The sequence below is a fragment of the Mobula hypostoma genome, chromosome 20 (genome assembly GCF_963921235.1).
Source record: "Mobula hypostoma chromosome 20, sMobHyp1.1, whole genome shotgun sequence".
Taxonomy (NCBI): domain Eukaryota; kingdom Metazoa; phylum Chordata; class Chondrichthyes; order Myliobatiformes; family Myliobatidae; genus Mobula; species Mobula hypostoma.
The window spans coordinates 45,732,291-45,749,893 of record NC_086116.1 but is presented as its reverse complement, the minus strand read 5'-3'; the positions used below and the strand labels follow the sequence as shown (position 1 = coordinate 45,749,893).

The 17,603-nt window shown below is 40.3% G+C and overlaps 1 protein-coding gene across 3 annotated transcripts in view; it reads right to left on the bottom strand.

Annotated features, from left to right (window-relative positions):
* The window catches only part of LOC134359480 (voltage-dependent calcium channel subunit alpha-2/delta-1), a 761,998-nt gene that overhangs the window by 289,755 nt on the left and 454,640 nt on the right, over positions 1-17,603 (bottom strand). For all 3 annotated transcript variants that reach the window (XM_063072791.1, XM_063072789.1, XM_063072790.1), the window contains exon 7: positions 8,927-9,058. In XM_063072791.1, coding sequence (XP_062928861.1) covers positions 8,927-9,058 — 132 coding nt within the window. The remainder of the gene's footprint in view (positions 1-8,926; positions 9,059-17,603) is intronic.

Sequence of the window (17,603 nt, the reverse complement as noted above, 5' to 3'; positions counted from 1 at the left end):
GCCAAGACCTTTCATCAGGACTGTAAAGGAAGGGGGAAGAAGCCAGAATAAGATGGTAGGAGGAGAGAAAGTCCCCTCTTACTACTTCTCTTCTACCCATCTGCCTATCACCTCCCTCTGGTGCTCCTCCTCCTTCCTTTTCTCCAATGGTCCACTCTCCTTCTTCAGCCCATAACCTTTTCCACCTATCACTTCCAAGCTTCTCGCCTCATCTCCCCTCCCCCACCACCTGGCTTCACCTATCATCTTCTACCTTGTACTCCTTCCCCTCCTCCCTCCTCTTTATTCTGACTTCTTCGCTCTTCCTTTCCAGTCCTGACAAAGATTCTCAGCTTGACTCTTTAATCCTTTCCATAGATGCTGCCTGACCTGCTGAGTTCCTCCGGCATTTTGTGTGTGTGTGTGTTACTCTGAATTTCTAGCATCTGTAGCATCTCATGTGTTTAGGATTACTAATCGGGAGCCTGATGTTGGCGATAAGAAAACGTTAGACTCCATCACAAAAGATGTCAAAGCAGAACACTTGAAGAGTGACAATGTCAATATGGATGCATTAAGGAGGAAATCATGTTTGCTAAATCCCTTGGAAAATGTTGAGAATGAAGCTAACAAAATAGGTGAGGGGGAACCAGTGGATAAAGTATAAGTGTACTTTAGGAAAACTTCCCTAGGACCCATGCAAGAGATTAACATGTAAAAGTAAAGCACATGGGTGTGGGGGTAAGATCCTTCTGTGGATAGAGATCTGGTTGAATGACAGTAAGGAAGTCTTTTCCTGAGTGGCAGACAGTAACTAGTGAGGTACCACGGGGATCAGTGCCTGACCCCAGCCATTCTCAGTTTAAATTAACGATATGAATAAGAGAAGCAAATGCATTATTTCCAAGTCTGTGGATAACACAAAACACAGAGAGTGTGAGCCTTGAGGAGGATGTAGAAAAGCTCCAGATTTGAACAGGTTTAGGAAGTGGGATGATATGTGACAGATGCTGCATAATGCCGAGAAAGTTACGCGCTTTGTTGCAAAAACAGAAAGGGAGCTTATTATCTCAACATCAGTGGACTGGAAAAGCAGACGGTGTGACAAGACTCAGGTATCACCGTGCACCAGCAGCTGAAGGTAAGCAGGCATGTTGTATGCTGACCTTCATGGTGAAATGATATGAGCACAGCAGGAAGGGTGTCTTTCTGAAATTGTGTAGGTTCCTGATGAGGACTGTGCACTGTTGTGATTCCTAATCTGAGGAAGAACAGTCTTGCCATGGATGAAATTCAGCAAAGATTCACTAGACTGATTCCTGTGATAGCGGGACTGACACATGAGGGAGATTGGGTTGATTGTTCCTATCTTCTCTGGAGACTAGATTAACTCACAGTAACATGAAAAATGTTCCTGATTGCTTGGAAGTCTATAACTTTCTAAGGTTAAGGGTAAACTGCTCAGGACTGAGATGAGGAGAAGTTTCTTTTCCTGGAGATTATTGGACATGGACAATTCTGTACCACAAACAGAGGCTGAAGGCAAATCATGAATTATTTTCAAGAAGGAGTTTGATATTGCTTTATTGCGCGAGAGGTGTTGAGGGTTTATAGCGAGAAAAGACAACAGAATACTGAATTTGGACGATCAGCAAATGATCTTGAAAGTCTATTCCTACTTCCAATTTCTATGTTTCTTTGTCTCAATGGTTCAGTGTCAAATTTCAAACGTAGAATGCTTCTGTGCCCTTTGCTACATTAAAATGTCATATACCTGTATATCCAAGCTTCCTCTGATCACAGGATATTAAAGCCACTGGTAGTGGCATCACCCACTGTCCATTCTTATTTCCTTAAGTGTGGCCGGCTGGTGGTGCAATGGCATCAGCGCTGGACTCCAGAGCGAAGGTTCCTGAGTTCGAATCCAAGTCGGGCCACCCCCCGAGCACGCCTTCCATCCGTGCCAGGTTGAGCGTCGAGCTAGCCACTCGGCCTCGTAAAAAAAAGGGTCGAGTCTGGAACGTTCATATCGTGACCCGGTTAATCTGAAAGGAGACCAATCCTGACACTATGCACCAGACAAGAATGGCCGACTGGCTGGTGCAACACGCTTAAAAAAAAAATTTCCCTAAGATTGTTAGGGTAGTTAAAGTCAATTCAACGGGGCTCCTTGTATTCAATATTCAAATATTCAGGCAGTTAACACGTAAGATATTCTTTTCTGTCCAATATATTTCATTAACTCATTGCTCTCTTGAGTATGCACACAGCTACAGTTTATTTTTATACACGGTTAATTATCTAAGAATGCAATCCTATGATGATTACTGGCCAATTATAATACAAATAAATCTCATCTCCACTTCATGCTTTTATGCTGTATCAACAGTGAAAAACCATTCATCTTCGGGCTGTGAATATATTTGAATTCATTATTAGATTGTACACAACAAAGTGTAGGTAGAATCATCAGTAAAAACGACAGAAAGCCCACACAATACAGTTACAAAAGGATATGCTGCAGCACCACAACAATCTATCCAAGTAAAAAGACCCACTGACATTCAAGTAGACTTGTTTCAGTAAAATAGTAAAACAAATTTCATCACAAAACTAGTATGTTGTATTCTTTTTTTCTCGTTCCTTATATTGTGCCTAACATCTTTGAGTACCATTTCTAAGTTGCTCACAAAGAGCATCACGTTGGATTTGTACACACATCACCCTTTGCTTAATTCTCTACCCAGTAGCTGCCCAGGAAGCAGACTCATAAATTGACCATTGATAATATTCATTGCAAACCCTTGACCCATCAATGCAGTCAACGGTATTGTGACATCCTAGCAGCTAATATAATAGCTACCTCCTGTCCTCCCAAGTCTGACAAACTGAACAATGTTAGCTCAGCTCAATCAGGCTGAAACCAATGCACTGAGGCTTCAAGCTATCAATTGATAACCTCATTATACTGGATATGGAATTTTTCCTCAAGAGCAGATTACTCTTCAGTGACTCTTACTAATGGTTTACAGTCAGTCATCCTTGTTAAAAATAACATCCGTGATTAAGGACATGGAGTGTGGGGCAAGTAGGTACTCCATAGAAATTAAAACTCTTAACTGATATAATGATGGTAATGAAAGGTCAAGCCAGTGCGAATGAAGGGTCTCAGCCTGAAAGTCAAATGTTTATTCATTTCCATAGATGCTGCCTAATCTGCTGAGTTTCTCCAGCACTTTGTGTGTGTTGCTCTGGATTTCCAGTATCTGCAGAATCTCGTGTTGAAGAAGTGAATTCAATGTATTGATTAAATGTCAACTCACAGAATTCCTGGAAAATGCCTAAACTTTGTTAACAGCTCTTACATCTCAACAATAATATCCATTATTTACTTATCCTTTTAAATCTAATGGTGCTATTAGCACACCACTGTCTTTCCCTTCAACTCCATTCTTATTCATCTCTGCCAATGTTCCACAGGACAATTTACTTGGTGTGGGCTCAGAGTTCCCCTTTGCTTTCAGTCGTGAGTGGTCAAATCTATACCTCAGCCATGAGTACAACTGCATCTGATGGGTTAAGGAGTTGGGAACTGCTGGCAGTTTGCAGCTAGAGAGAGGTGGGAGAATGGAGCAGCTGAAATTAGTCAAAGCAGAGCACAGACCAGTGCCTAAAACAAACAAACATATATCTGAGCACTTCCAAGTGTGAAGGAAGTGATCTACTTCTGAACCAACTGCAACTCCACCTTTGCTGTTGACAGCTGGCTAAGAACATGATAAGGATTTAAGGTGAGATCTTCTTTTTCTGTAGCACCTCAGATGCTTATTTTGAACTATGTGTAACCCTGTTTAATCTGGTATATAACACAGGCAAAAATCATGTTTATTAATTGGCAAATCACCAAAGGCTTTGATCTCAACAAACACACACAAAATGCTGGAGGAACTCAGCAGGCCAGGCAGCATCAAAGGAAAAAAAAGTACAGTTGATGTCTATGATCACAACAAACTGTATTTTGTGATTAGATTTTAGCTTGCTTTTAATCTTTTATATCATCTTCAACATCATTTCCACTGGAGACAAGCACATTCCATATATCATATTCTCTAAATTGGCTGTTGTTGCCAAAGAATTTTGTTAAAATTCCATTTTAAGGAATGAAAACTTTTAAATACAAGGCCTCTTCATTTTCGTGATCTAGCTTTCAACCATTATTCCTAAGTATTACCCATGCCTTTGGTTCTGAGAGTGATGGCTCACAAGAGTGTAAGCCAATATTTCAAAACATAACTGATGAAACAATGTGTTCATTGAGATGTCATTCTCAATCCAAGATGTCACAAACAAAGTCTTATCAACCTGTTCCAATAGGTTCACATTCACTCTTCAACAAACAAAACCAAAACTAGACATACATTTAGTGGCCACTTTATTAGGTACACCTGTAGACCTTCTCATTAATGCAAATATCTAATCAGCCAGTTATGTGGCAGCAACTCAATGCATGAAAGCATGCAGACATGGTCAAGAGGTTCAGTTGTTGTTCAGACCAAGCATCAGAAAGGGAAAGAAATATGAGCTAAGGGACTTTGACTATGGAATGATTGTTGGTACCAGACAGGGTGGTTTGAGTATCTCAGAAGCTGCTGATCTCCTGGGAATTTCATGCACAACAGTCTCTAGAGTTTACAGAGAATAGGGTATAAAACAAAAAACATCAAGTGAGCAGCAGTTCAGTGGTCAAAAACACCTGGTTAATGAGAGCAGTCAGATGAAGATGGCCAGACTGGTTCAATCTATTGGGAAGGGAACAGTAACACAAATAACCACACATTACAACAGTGGTGTGCAGAAGAGCATCTCTGAATGCACAGCGCATTGAACCTCGAAGTGGATGGGCTACAGCAGAAGACCAGGAACATACAGGAGGTACTAATAAAGTGGCCACTGAGTGTATCGTGTCGAATGTGTCCACCTTGTGAGAAAATAGATTCAAGGTTTCATGGAGCATGTGCTTGGGTTGATAGTTCAGAGTTGATTGCCGAGCAAACGTCGTCAATCTATACGGAAAACAGCCTATTTAAAGAGCAGAGGGAACAAAATATATAACTAAATTTTCAGCACTTTTTTCCATCGCTCCTGGAACAATGCAGCAAAAGGAAGTAACTGCTTATTTTTTGAGCATTGCTTATCAATCTCTTGCAGCAAGCAGTTCACCAGGTTTGAATCATCTCCATTCTGACTCAGAATTGCATTATCATTAACATGTGGGATTAAGTGTCTTCAATGAAGTAATGGACTCATTGCATACAAATTGGCCAAATGAAACAACAGGAGCCTATTAAATAGCTCAGAAATGCTTTCGTCAACTCAAGGACCTGTCTATTGGTAAAACAGAAATTAGCCTGTATTATATTTCATCTGACAGCCTTAAACATCTAAAATCAATTTCAAGAGTAAATTAGTGGCCTAACCAATGATTTTACATCACTCACCGATTACCATGATTAACCTTCATGGTGGATCATTAATTTAAATACTGCAACTAATTTTAAGGTAAATATATACATCCAATATATGTCTATTATCTGCAAACATTTTTCTATTGTAAATTTGTAAGTCTGTATTTAAAATAGAAATTGGTTCTACAATAATCTCCATGGTAAGGTTATAACACTAACGACTTTCAATGTCCTCAGTAGGGGGAGGTGAACTGCATTTTATGAAGAGGCACTTGTTTAAATAGTTGTTACTTTCATTCTCCCCACTAGGTGCCAACCTGATGGGGAGAATATAGTACCCTCTCCACTCAAACACTATATAAAATGCACATGGAGTCCAAAATTCCCATGTCTATTCACCTAATCCCACTAACAGGGGCACTGAAGTCAGAAGTGATGAAAAAGGGAGCGAGAAAGGGATATACATTGAAATTGCATCTCTTGCCAAGTTAAGATCAGCCCTATGGTCCTACCTGATAGTTTGCTACTCCAGGGTTGTTTGACATATCACGTATACATGTGGTGACGCCCAACAATCCAAATCCAGAAATTTAACCAAACTGATTACGTTTCTGGACTTGGAGGCTGAGCATCTCCAAATGTATATCTGATACATCAAACAACCCAGGAGTTGCAGACTATCAGCTTGGACCATAAGGGTGATCTTAACTAAGCAAGAATGAAACCAGCATGCCATTTCAATATATATTCTTTTCCCGCTCTCTTTTTCATCACTTTTGATTTCAGCTCCTCCATTATTGGGAATAGGCAAATCGACATAGAAACATAGAAAATAGGTGCAGAAGTAGGCCATTCGGCCCTTCGAGCCTGCACTGCCATTTATTATGATCATGGCTGATCATCCAACTCAGAACCCCGCCCCAGTCTTCCCTCCATACCCCCTGACCCCTGTAGCCACAAGGGCCATATCTAACTCCCTCTTAAATATAGCCAATGAACTGGCCTCAACTGTTTCCTGTGGCAGAGAATTCCACAGATTCACCACTCTCTGTGTGAAGAAGTTTTTCCTAATCTCGGTCCTAAAAGGCTTCCCCTCTATCCTCAAACTGTGACCCCTCGTTCTGGACTTCCCCAACATCGGGAACAATCTTCCTGCATCTAGCCTGTCCAATCCCTCTAGGATTTTATACATTTCAATCAGATCCCCCCTCAATCTTCTAAATTCCAACGAGTACAAGCCCAGTTCATCCAGTCTTTCTTCATATGAAAGTCCTGCCATCCCAGGAATCAATCTGGTGAACCTTCTTTGTACTCCCTCTATGGCAAGGATGTCTTTCCTCAGATTAGGGGACCAAAACTGCACACAATACTCCAGGTGTGGTCTCACCAAGGCCTTGTACAACTGCAGTAGTACCTCCCTGCTCCTGTACTCGAATCCTCTCGCTATAAATGCCAGCATACCATTCGCCTTTTTCACCGCCTGCTGTACCTGCATGCCCACTTTCAATGACTGGTGTATAATGACACCCAGGTCTCGTTGCACCTCCCCTTTTCCTAATCGGCCACCATTCAGATAATAATCTGTTTTCCTATTTTTGCCACCAAAGTGGATAACTTCATATTTATCCACATTAAATTGCAACTGCCATGAATTTGCCCACTCACCCAACCTATCCAAGTCACTCTGCATCCTCTTAGCATCCTCCTCACAGCTAACACTGCCACCCAGCTTCGTGCCATCCGCAAACTTGGAGATGCTGCATTTAATTCCCTCATCCAAGTCATTAATATATATTGTAAACAACTGGGGTCCCAGCACTGAGCCTTGCGGTACCCCACTAGTCACCGCCTGCCATTCTGAAAAGGTCCGTCCCACTCTTTGCTTCCTGTCTGCTAACCAATTCTCTATCCACATCAATACCTCACCCCCAATACCGTGTGCTTTAAATTTGCACACTAATCTCCTGTGTGGGACCTTGTCAAAAGCCTTTTGAAAATCCAAATATACCACATCCACTGGCTCTCCCCTATCCACTCTACTAGTTACATCCTCAAAAACTTCCATGAGTTTCGTCAGACATGATTTTCCTTTCACAAATCCATGCTGACTTTGTCCGATGATTTCACCGCTTTCCAAATGTGCTGTTATCACATCTTTGATAACTGACTCCAGCAGTTTCCCCACCACCGACGTTAGGCAAACCGGTCTATAATTCCCCGGTTTCTCTCTCCCTCCTTTTTTAAAAAGTGGGGTTACATTAGCCACCCTCCAATCCTCAGGAACTAGTCCAGAATCTAACGAGTTTTGAAAAATTATCACTAATGCATCCACTATTTCTTGGGCTACTTCCTTAAGCACTCTGGGATGCAGACCATCTGGCCCTGGGGATTTATCTGCCTTCAATCCCTTCAATTTACCTAACACCACTTCCCTACTAACATGTATTTCGCTCAGTTCCTCCATCTCACTGGACCCTCTGTCCCCTACTATTTCTGGAAGATTATTTATGTCCTCCTTAGTGAAGACAGAACCAAAGTAATTATTCAATTGGTCTGCCATGTCCTTGCTCCCCATAATCAATTCACCTGTTTCTGTCTGTAGGGGACCTACATTTGTCTTTACCAGTCTTTTCCTTTTTACATATCTATAAAAGCTTTTACAGTCAGTTTTTATGTTCCCTGCCAGTTTTCTCTCATAATCTTTTTTCCCCTTCCTAATTAAGCCCTTTGTCCTCCTCTGCTGAACTCTGAATTTCTCCCAGTCCTCAGGTGAGCCACTTATTCTGGCTAATTTGTATGCTTCTTCTTTGGAATTGATACTATCCCTAATTTCTCTTGTCAGCCACGGGTGCACTACCTTCCTTGATTTATTCTTTTGCCAAACTGGGATGAACAATGGTAACTTTATATGTGCATTTCAGATGGAACATTACATTTCCTATCAGAAGAAAGGCTCCACTCATCAAACCAACATAGTTAAATGCATGGGATTGATTACAATTACCCTCATCCTATTTTACATTAATTCCCATGATTATAGCATCAGCAAAACATTTTCACTGAGACTGCGTCATGGTCCAGGAACCTTGATAAACAAATCTTCAAAAAAAAAATAAAAATGCAACTTCATAAACTGAACCTTGGATAGACTATCTGAAACAGACAATTCATTCAAGACCCAACCCTAGATAATGTGGCCACTTAAAGAATATGACAAATCAAACCTTTCTCTGTGGGGGGAAAACAAAAATCAAACAAAAGACTAGAGCATTACAACTTGTGATTAACACAAAGTTGATGGCAATAACTTTGATTATTTTTCTCTTTAACGAGGTCATACAATGGGTCATGAACCTTTAACTGATTCATAAATGCTGCTTTGGCCATACACAAAAAAAAGGAGAAATCAGTGGCATTTCAACATTACCATTAATCTACAATTCACAATGCCATTGCATATTAATCTTGTAAACTTTGTTTACCTGGATAGTATCTAGCCAGGCCAGTTGCACTTCCAAAAACTTGCCACATTAATGTAGGATCTTCTTCCTTGTTACGCTTAAAAATGGGATCTAATGCTGCCGTCCAGTTGAGTTCATTTAAAACAATAGTTGCTGAAAAGCAAGCAAAAACACTCAGTTACTCATCAGCCTGTTACTCAAACACTCAAATCAAAGAGAAAAATAACTTATATTTTCTGATTAATTATTTCTAGACAGGAAAAGTATGGAGATAGTTTAGTACCACTAAACGCCACATTGTGTAACCAATACATTTCTCTTTTATGATTATGATTATGAGGACACGCAGTCCCCTTTTATTGTCATTTAGTAATGCATGCATTAAAAATGATAAAATGTTTTTAAAATAATCAGAATTAATCTGGCACAAAAGGTATTTTTGTTATAAAAATCTGAAAGGATGAATGAATTGGTCAACCACCAGTGAATGTAGTATCACTTTTTGTGTCACCTCGGCCGTTGTCAGGATTAATTAGGTCTTGCATTGTTGATAGCAGCTTCTGACATTTCATTTCTATTAGTAAATTCATTATAAAGAGAACGGCTTCTTCTTTACACTTAATACTTTTTCTCACTTGTGTTCAAAATTGTCCAAGAATCTACACTGCACACATTCAAAGTCTTGTGGAATACACAAGCTTCCTCCAAACAAAGTCTGATCTTCCACAATGTAACCGAATATCCTATGAATTCTGGCCAAGGTTCAATATTTGTTTTTTTTCCCCAACATACTTTTGCCAGCTTTGGTGAGGATTTCACCTCGGGTACACTGAAGTCCCAGGAAGCATCTGGCACAACAGTGTTGCAAATTAGATAAAGCACAAGATCATAAAGACCATTTGTCATATTTTGTAAGCTTCTACGAGTCTGTGGTGGCCAGTGCTATCATGTTTGCTGTTGTGTGCTGGGGTAGCAGACACCAACAGAATCAATAATCTCATTCGTAAGGCCAGTGACGTTGTGGGGATGGAACTGGACTCTCTGACGGTGGTGTCTGAAAAGAGGATGCTGTCTAAGTTGCATGCCATCTTGGTCAATGTCTCCCATCCACTACATAATGTACTGGGTGGGCACAAGAGTACATTCAGCCAGAGACTCATTCCACCGAGATGCAACACAGAGCGTCATAGGAAGTCATTCCTGTCTGTGGCCATCAAACTTTACAACTCCTCCCTTGGAGGGACAGACACCCTGAGCCAATAGGCTGGTCCTGGACTTATTTCATAATTTACTGGCATAATTTACATATTACTATTTAACTATTTATGGTTCTATTTCTATTTATTATTTATGGTGCAACTGTAACGAAAACCAATTTCCCCCGGGATTAATAAAGTATGACTATGACTATGACTTAGTTTCTTTCTCCATAGAAAGAGGCGATAGAGCTCGTCTGGGCTGAGCAGTTCTCAGAGCACTCCCATCACACCCACAGGAAACGTTCTTCCTAAGCCCTCGGCCATTCAAGCCCATTAAACCCTTGCTCCTCATTCTCCCACCATCCTTCTGCCCAAAGGGTAACGTACCTAATTAACCTAACAACCAACCACACCATTGGGATGTAGAGGAAACCAGAACACCATTGGGATGTAGGGGAAACTAGAACACCCAGGAGAAATGCTTGCAGTCGTAGGGAGGACGTGTGAGCTCCACATAGACAGCACCAGAGATTAGGATCAATCTCGTGTCACTGGAGCTGCGAGACAGTGGAACTACCTATGCCAAATTGAATTTTAAAGTTTGCCATTTTCTCTGCCTTTGAGATGGCACAGCTGCAAGGTACATGTAAATTCGCTGCCTTTTTCTGCAGACATTTGTCAATCAGATCTAAGGGATTTTAAGGACTAGTACAATAAGTACTGTGGATGATTATCCTATCCTTTTTTGGCAGTGCCACCTGTGTGGCCAATATTACTGGTGACAGAAGGAAATCTCAGCCATTAGTCTTGATCAAGGCGTGAAAAGGCAGAGGAAGCTAATTCAATCATCTCCTTCAAAAACAAATTGGACATATACTCAATGACCTAAGGCTGAAGTCCAGTCTTGACTATGATCTGCATTCATTTTCTGATGCTTTGTCCAGCAGACAAAACATCAGGAAATCTGTCTTTATTTTGAAATTTAATCATCTAATATCTCAAGGCGGAAGAGGAAGAAAAAAATCAAAGCTGTAATATTGTGACTGTTTCTGGTAAAACTGTGCATGAGAAAGCTAAAAGTCATGCAGAAATCCATCACTGAAATGATGTTGTAATCCCAAGTTGGTTTCTGTTCTCATCTGATATAAATCAATATACTAATTTCACTGCTACACAGCAAAAGAAAATGAGATATTTCATTGCACAAAGGGAACAGCACTACCCCCAGTGATATCTTCCAGATAAGCATCTCCATGCTTTTATCACCAATAAATTACTCAAAATTGTGAGTTCTTGACAAGAACAATTTAAATTTTCTAATAAAATTGAAGTCAATACAATGGTTTTGTAGAAATGCTTTCGAAGCAGTGGAAATGAATACAAATAGTTAGTGATTTACTTGGCATGCTTTTTCAGCGGAGTGCCGGGTAATGCTGAGCACTGCATTTGTGATGAGGTGAACCCAAGCCATCCCAACCACAATCCATTCCAGCTGCTACCATCCGGGAAGCGGTACCGCAGCATAAAAGCCAGGACCAACAGGCTCCAGGACAGCTTCTTCCACCAGGCCATCAGACTGATGAACTCACTCTGATTTGAGTGTACTCTATATTACATTGACTGTTCTGTTTATTATAAATTACTATGATTACACACTGCACATTTAGATGGAGATGTAACGTAAAGATTTTTACTCCTCATGTATGTGAAGGATGTAAGAAATAAAGTCAATTCAATTCAATATTCTTTGGACCATTCTTAGGATGTTGTAGTCACTGACAACGAATGCCCATTCATTAGCACCCCTAACAAAATGCTGAAATATGTCACCATTCTGACCTGTTGCAGTTTATTCAGTGAAGGTCTTGACATTGTACTGGAAGTAGGGAGTTCCTCAATTCTGATCTAGTGATAATGAAGAATCACTGATACATTTTCAAGCCAGAATGGAGTGCAACAAGACAGGAGCTTTGATATGATGGTGATACCATGTACCTGCTGTTTCTGTTTTACTGAGGTTGTGGATTTTAATAGGAGTTAAAGGCACCTTGGCAATTCGTTGCAGTGCGTTTTGTAAATGGTGCACACTGCATCAACTGCTGCTCAGCCATCACTGTAACATCTTAAAATGTTTAATTTAACACAAACTGTACAAAGGGACTCATATAATTAATAATGTAACATTCTTTGATACACCAGTCAAATAATTTAATATTCTCAATAGTTAATACTTTTTTCCTTAAGAATGCCCAGACCCTCAATGTAAACTGATCGCCCGCATAAATGTTCAACAACTTTATTTGCTTGTGATTCATCAGGAGTACAACATTTTAAAAAATATATTACTCTCATAGAAAGGGATGAGAGAAAGGCTTATAATGCCAGACCTCAAACCTCATCTACCACGTTATGCTCTAAGCTGTCAGCAATTTTAGATAAGTTACTAAAATAGAGTATACATCTAATAAAAGTCACAACTTTTGCTTTGGCAGATCTGATATGAAATGTGAGCTGATTATTCAGCAACATAAACAAAACAGAGCTATCACAAAATTACGAAAACAAATCTCATATTTTCTCATCTCCTCAAAGTACTTTCAAAATGCAAATCAAACTTCATGTGACTCCTCCATCTGTCCTACCTAAAAGAACTTCCAATTAAATTCTGTTACGTAATGTTTAGGATGTAAATGTTGCAGTTGTTCTACAGTTAAATAATACAATTAATGTACAGACAGTAAGTTTCCACAAACATCACTGAAATAAGTGATTAGTTGAACTATTTTGCTGATCTTAGTTGAGAAATAAACATGGGCAAGTGTGTGAACATAGAAGCCCTAAGCCTTTGAAAGTCATGTGCATTTTTTGCAGTTTACTTGACCAAGGAGATTGTCAGTTTAACAATAAACCCAAAAGATACTATTTCTGATCACACAGCTTTAAATTATTGTATGCATGTCCTGTTTCCCTGGCCAAATTTAAATCAATGACTTTCCAACAGAGTTGCATGTGGCAATAACTTAAATTATTAAAAATTGTTTCACTGTTTAGCAATTCAACTGCTTAGTACATCAAATCCATCAAAATCATGGGAGGTAAAAATTTGGTGCACATTGTTTTCCTCGACCTCTCTAATAATGGGCTTGGAGGGTTATGGGCCAAACGTGGATGACTGGGGCTAGCACAAAGAATGGTGTGGTTGGCCAGTTGGGCTGAAGGGCCTGTGTACATGCTGAATTACTCTATCAATACAAACCTGAATTTCTGATAATGAGTAATATCAGAAGTGATCTTTCACTGACCCCAAACTGCAGCCTGCTAGCCCTTGGAACACAAGGTGCTTTCTTATCGTAGCCCAGGGCACAGGCTCCAATGGGGAGGTGCACCCATTATCTGCATGGCCCAGCAGAGAATCAGGTGTCGGAGTGGCATACTCCACTCACAGAATGCCTTTGCCTCCAAGCTCTCACTGAAATGGGTTTCTTGAGAAAAAGATTTCAATTTTAATTTTTAAGCTATCCAGTATACTTGAATACATGTAAATATAGATATTCCATAGAAAACGGACTGTCTACATTAACAAATGTTGAAAGTTATCAGGGAAGCAATAAAATATATCAATAGATAAAATTACTGTTCTTTTTTTTAAAAGTAAAAGCACAAATCAACTAAAAACAATTTAAATTAGCTGAATTGAATTTGAGTTAACTTAGAGCTATTTAGAGCTTTCCCACCAGAGATTTCTTACAATTAATTCCAGTGAAGCTCTATCAGGGGAAAGCTTAAAGTCAGATCTCCCACTCTGTTGAACTCCACAGGGAGAACACCCACACAGCACAGGAGTAGCTGGCAGCACAGTGAAAGATGCTGCTAACAGCTTAAGCCAGCACCAGTGTTGGACACCAGGGCTTCTGCAAAGATGCAGGAGCAAGTTCAGTGAAAGTGCTGGAACCTGCCAGCCAATCTGCTGCATTGTTATGAGCTGTCCCGGCCTAAAACAAGACTGTGGCTACTTGTTCAGCTTTATTTTTATCTTTTGACCCATTAGATAACAGAAAAATAAATGGCTTGCGATGACTGCTAGGTAAGTCTGAGGCCAATTTTATCTATTGGCAGTGACAGCCACAAACATGACACAAGAAGCCGCAGCTACCAAGCTGGCAACTGTAATTCAGTGAATTTAACAAGAGCTGTGCTGCAACACAGTTTGGCTGTCTCTGCCATTTTTAGGCACTGCTGAGTATTGACAGCAAAGCACCGGAACTAAACCAATCAAAGATCACCCAGGTGAAACCAATGACAGAAAACAAGACAACAACGTATCTTTTAGCTTCTGCAACAACAAGACCAGACTAATTAGCAGGCTTGCATAAAACCTGCCATCCTTGCAAATCTCACTGAATAATCCCTGCCTTTTACCAGTGGAAATGTTCAGCCGCTCCACACTGTAATACGCAGTGAAAAGCTATTGTTCTTGGAACTTTAACACATTCACACTTATCCTGAATAATCCTTGTTTCTAAGTACAATTTCATTATAATGAAATTTAAACATTAGGGAAATTTAGAATTTGTAGAATACAAATACAATTCCATTATTTCTCTAACTTGAATAACCCTCTTTTCTAAATAAAAAATAAAAGTTAAACTGTCAGGTAAATTTAAATTTAGAAAATACATAATTTTGTTATTTCTGTGCATATTTTAAATGCAGCATAATCACACAGAGGTCACAATTGTAGAGATTTGTATTGCCACTTTTAAAACAAAATAATTTCAGGAGGATTTTGTTTTTGATCCTTAGGGATCTATTTCCCCAGCTACATCTAAAGAGGCACCTTTCAACACAGTGGTGAGGGAAGCATTAGTGAACAGAATGACATTACATTCATGATAATTTCTCAGCCTTTACCTCTGCCACCCACAGCAGAAGTAAAATCCAAAGCCAAATCACAAACAGCAATCAAGCTATGCATTTGAAAGCAAAAGGATTATGTTGGAGTATAACTTATAGAACGAATCTCTGGCCCGCAGTGATCTGCTGAGTAGCTCTCCTCTTAACTCTGCCATAGTTATGAAATCCCAACCCAAGTCCCAAAGGCACATTCAAGAACACCTGGATATATCTTATTCCAGTAGCACAGGATGAAGGCACAAAATGAAGCCAGCTGAACTAACATACACCTCCCAGACCTATTTATTTGGGACTGTCGTCTGGTTGACACTTCCAATGATTTAGACTTCAGTGCGATGTCCATCTCCTAGACTCTTCCTTCACTAATACTACATCACATGCTTAGCTACTGAAATGATTGCCAATTAAGGCATCAGTTCCACACCGCAGTACCAATTCCCTAACCTGCTGCTGTTACCTACTCGGCTGCATTCCACAGGCTCGCTGGAAGCCCAATTTACTCTGCTGCTGCACTGCAGGACCAAATCCCATGACTCTGCTACCTTTTTGCCTTTACAACAACTCCTATTTCAAGACCAATTCACAAAAAAAAATTATTACTGCATTGACCTATTCTGCTGTCTGCCTTCTGTTGGTTGAGGTAGTAATGGATTCTTCGCACTGCATTGTCTAAGCTCTGACCCACTCTTGCAGAGAGATCCCGCTATCCTGGTAGACCCTCAGCTCCATTCATCCAGTCCTAGACAAGCTGTTGCAACATAACTCTTAAACAGGGCCCAGATCCATATGCTCTCATCAGCTGTCTCTAACTATGGACCCAGGTCCAAGGATGCTCGTAACTGACTCCAAACAGTTTTAGGCAAGTTGAGAACCCAGTCTCTCTGCTGCCACTGGTATAGTATGGTCTGGTATGGAAACACCAATGTCCTTGAACAGAAAGTCCTACTAAACGTTGTGGATATGACCCAACCCATCACGGATAAAGACATCCCCACCACTGAGCACATCGTCATGGAGTGCTGTTGCAGGAAAGCAATATCCATTGTCAGGGACTCCCACCATCCAGGTTATGCTCTCTTCTTGCTGCTGCCATCAGGATGAAAGTACAGCAGCCTCAGGACCACCGGGTTCAGGAACTATTATTACCCCCTCAACTACCAGGATCTTGAACCAGAGGGAATAACTTCATTCGGCTTTGCTTGCCCCATCATTGAACTATGGACTCACTTTGAAGGACTCTTCATCTCTTGTTCTCAATATTTATTATTGCTTATTATTTCTTATTATTTTATTATTTTTTATTTGCATAGTTTTGTTGTCTTTTGCGCACTGGTTGTTTGTCTGTCCTGTTGTGTGTGGTCTTTCATTGATCCTGTGGTATTTCTTGGATTTACTGCATATGCCCACCAAAAAAAAATGAACCTTAGGGTTGTATATGGTGGCATATATGTATTTTCATTATAATTTTACTTTCAGCTTTGAACATCTGAATCCTTGCATTCCTTGTAATGAAATGTAAACAGTTATTCCATTCCCTCTTTTAAACCCCACTTCTCTATTTCATCATTTAGATATCCTGTCCTAGTGTCCCTCCTTGGCTTTCGTATATTTTCAAACTACACAAATTTCCACCATATGGAGCTCAGTGTATAGAACATAGAATAGTACAGCACAGTACAGGCCCTTCAGCCCACATTGTTGTGCCGACCCTCAAACCCTGCCTCCCATATAATCCCCCACCTCAAATTCCTCCGTATACCTGTCCAGTAGTCTCTTAAACTTCACGAGTGTATCTGCCTCCACCACTGACTCAAGCAGTGCATTCCAGGCACCAACCACTCTCTGAGTAAAAAACCTTCCTCTAATATCCCCCTTGAACTTCCCACCCCTTACCTTAAAGCCATGTCCTCTTGTATTGAGCAGTGGTGCCCTGGGAAAGAGATGCTGGCTATCCACTCTATCTATTCCTCTTAGTGTCTTGTATACATCTATCATGTCTCCTCTCATCCTCCTTCTCTCCAAAGAGTAAAGCCCCAGCTCCCTTTTAAACCCCACCTCTCTATTTCATCATTTAGATATCCTGTCCTAGTGTCCCTCCTTGGCTTTCATATATTTTCAAACTACACAAAATTTCCACCACATGGAGCTCAGTGCTGGAAGTGAAAGGATCAAGAGAAGAATCACACTGTCCCACAGCATGGAGTATTGACACTTCACCAAACTAATAATCTAACTGGGCGTACTCACTGCTGTATGGGTATCTGTCATTAATTAACTTCTCTCAACATATTTACTTCATTGAGCCAAGAGCCAGAGCTTGCTACAGCTAGACTTCAACAGCTGTAGAACTGAGATGAACTGATGGGTGCGTCATGATTTTGAAATCCGATCTTCCCTCCTGACCAATGCAGCATATAATCTTATATTGCCTGCAGGTCCATTTAACTTACCTTTCAAGAGATGAGTTACGTCAATCATTTTGTCTTTTTTTCTATGCAGAAATTTAAGTGGCTAGACTATGTAGTGCCAAGGGAGAATGTGTTAATTACCACTATGCTGCACAGCAGCCATTCCCAAGAACTACA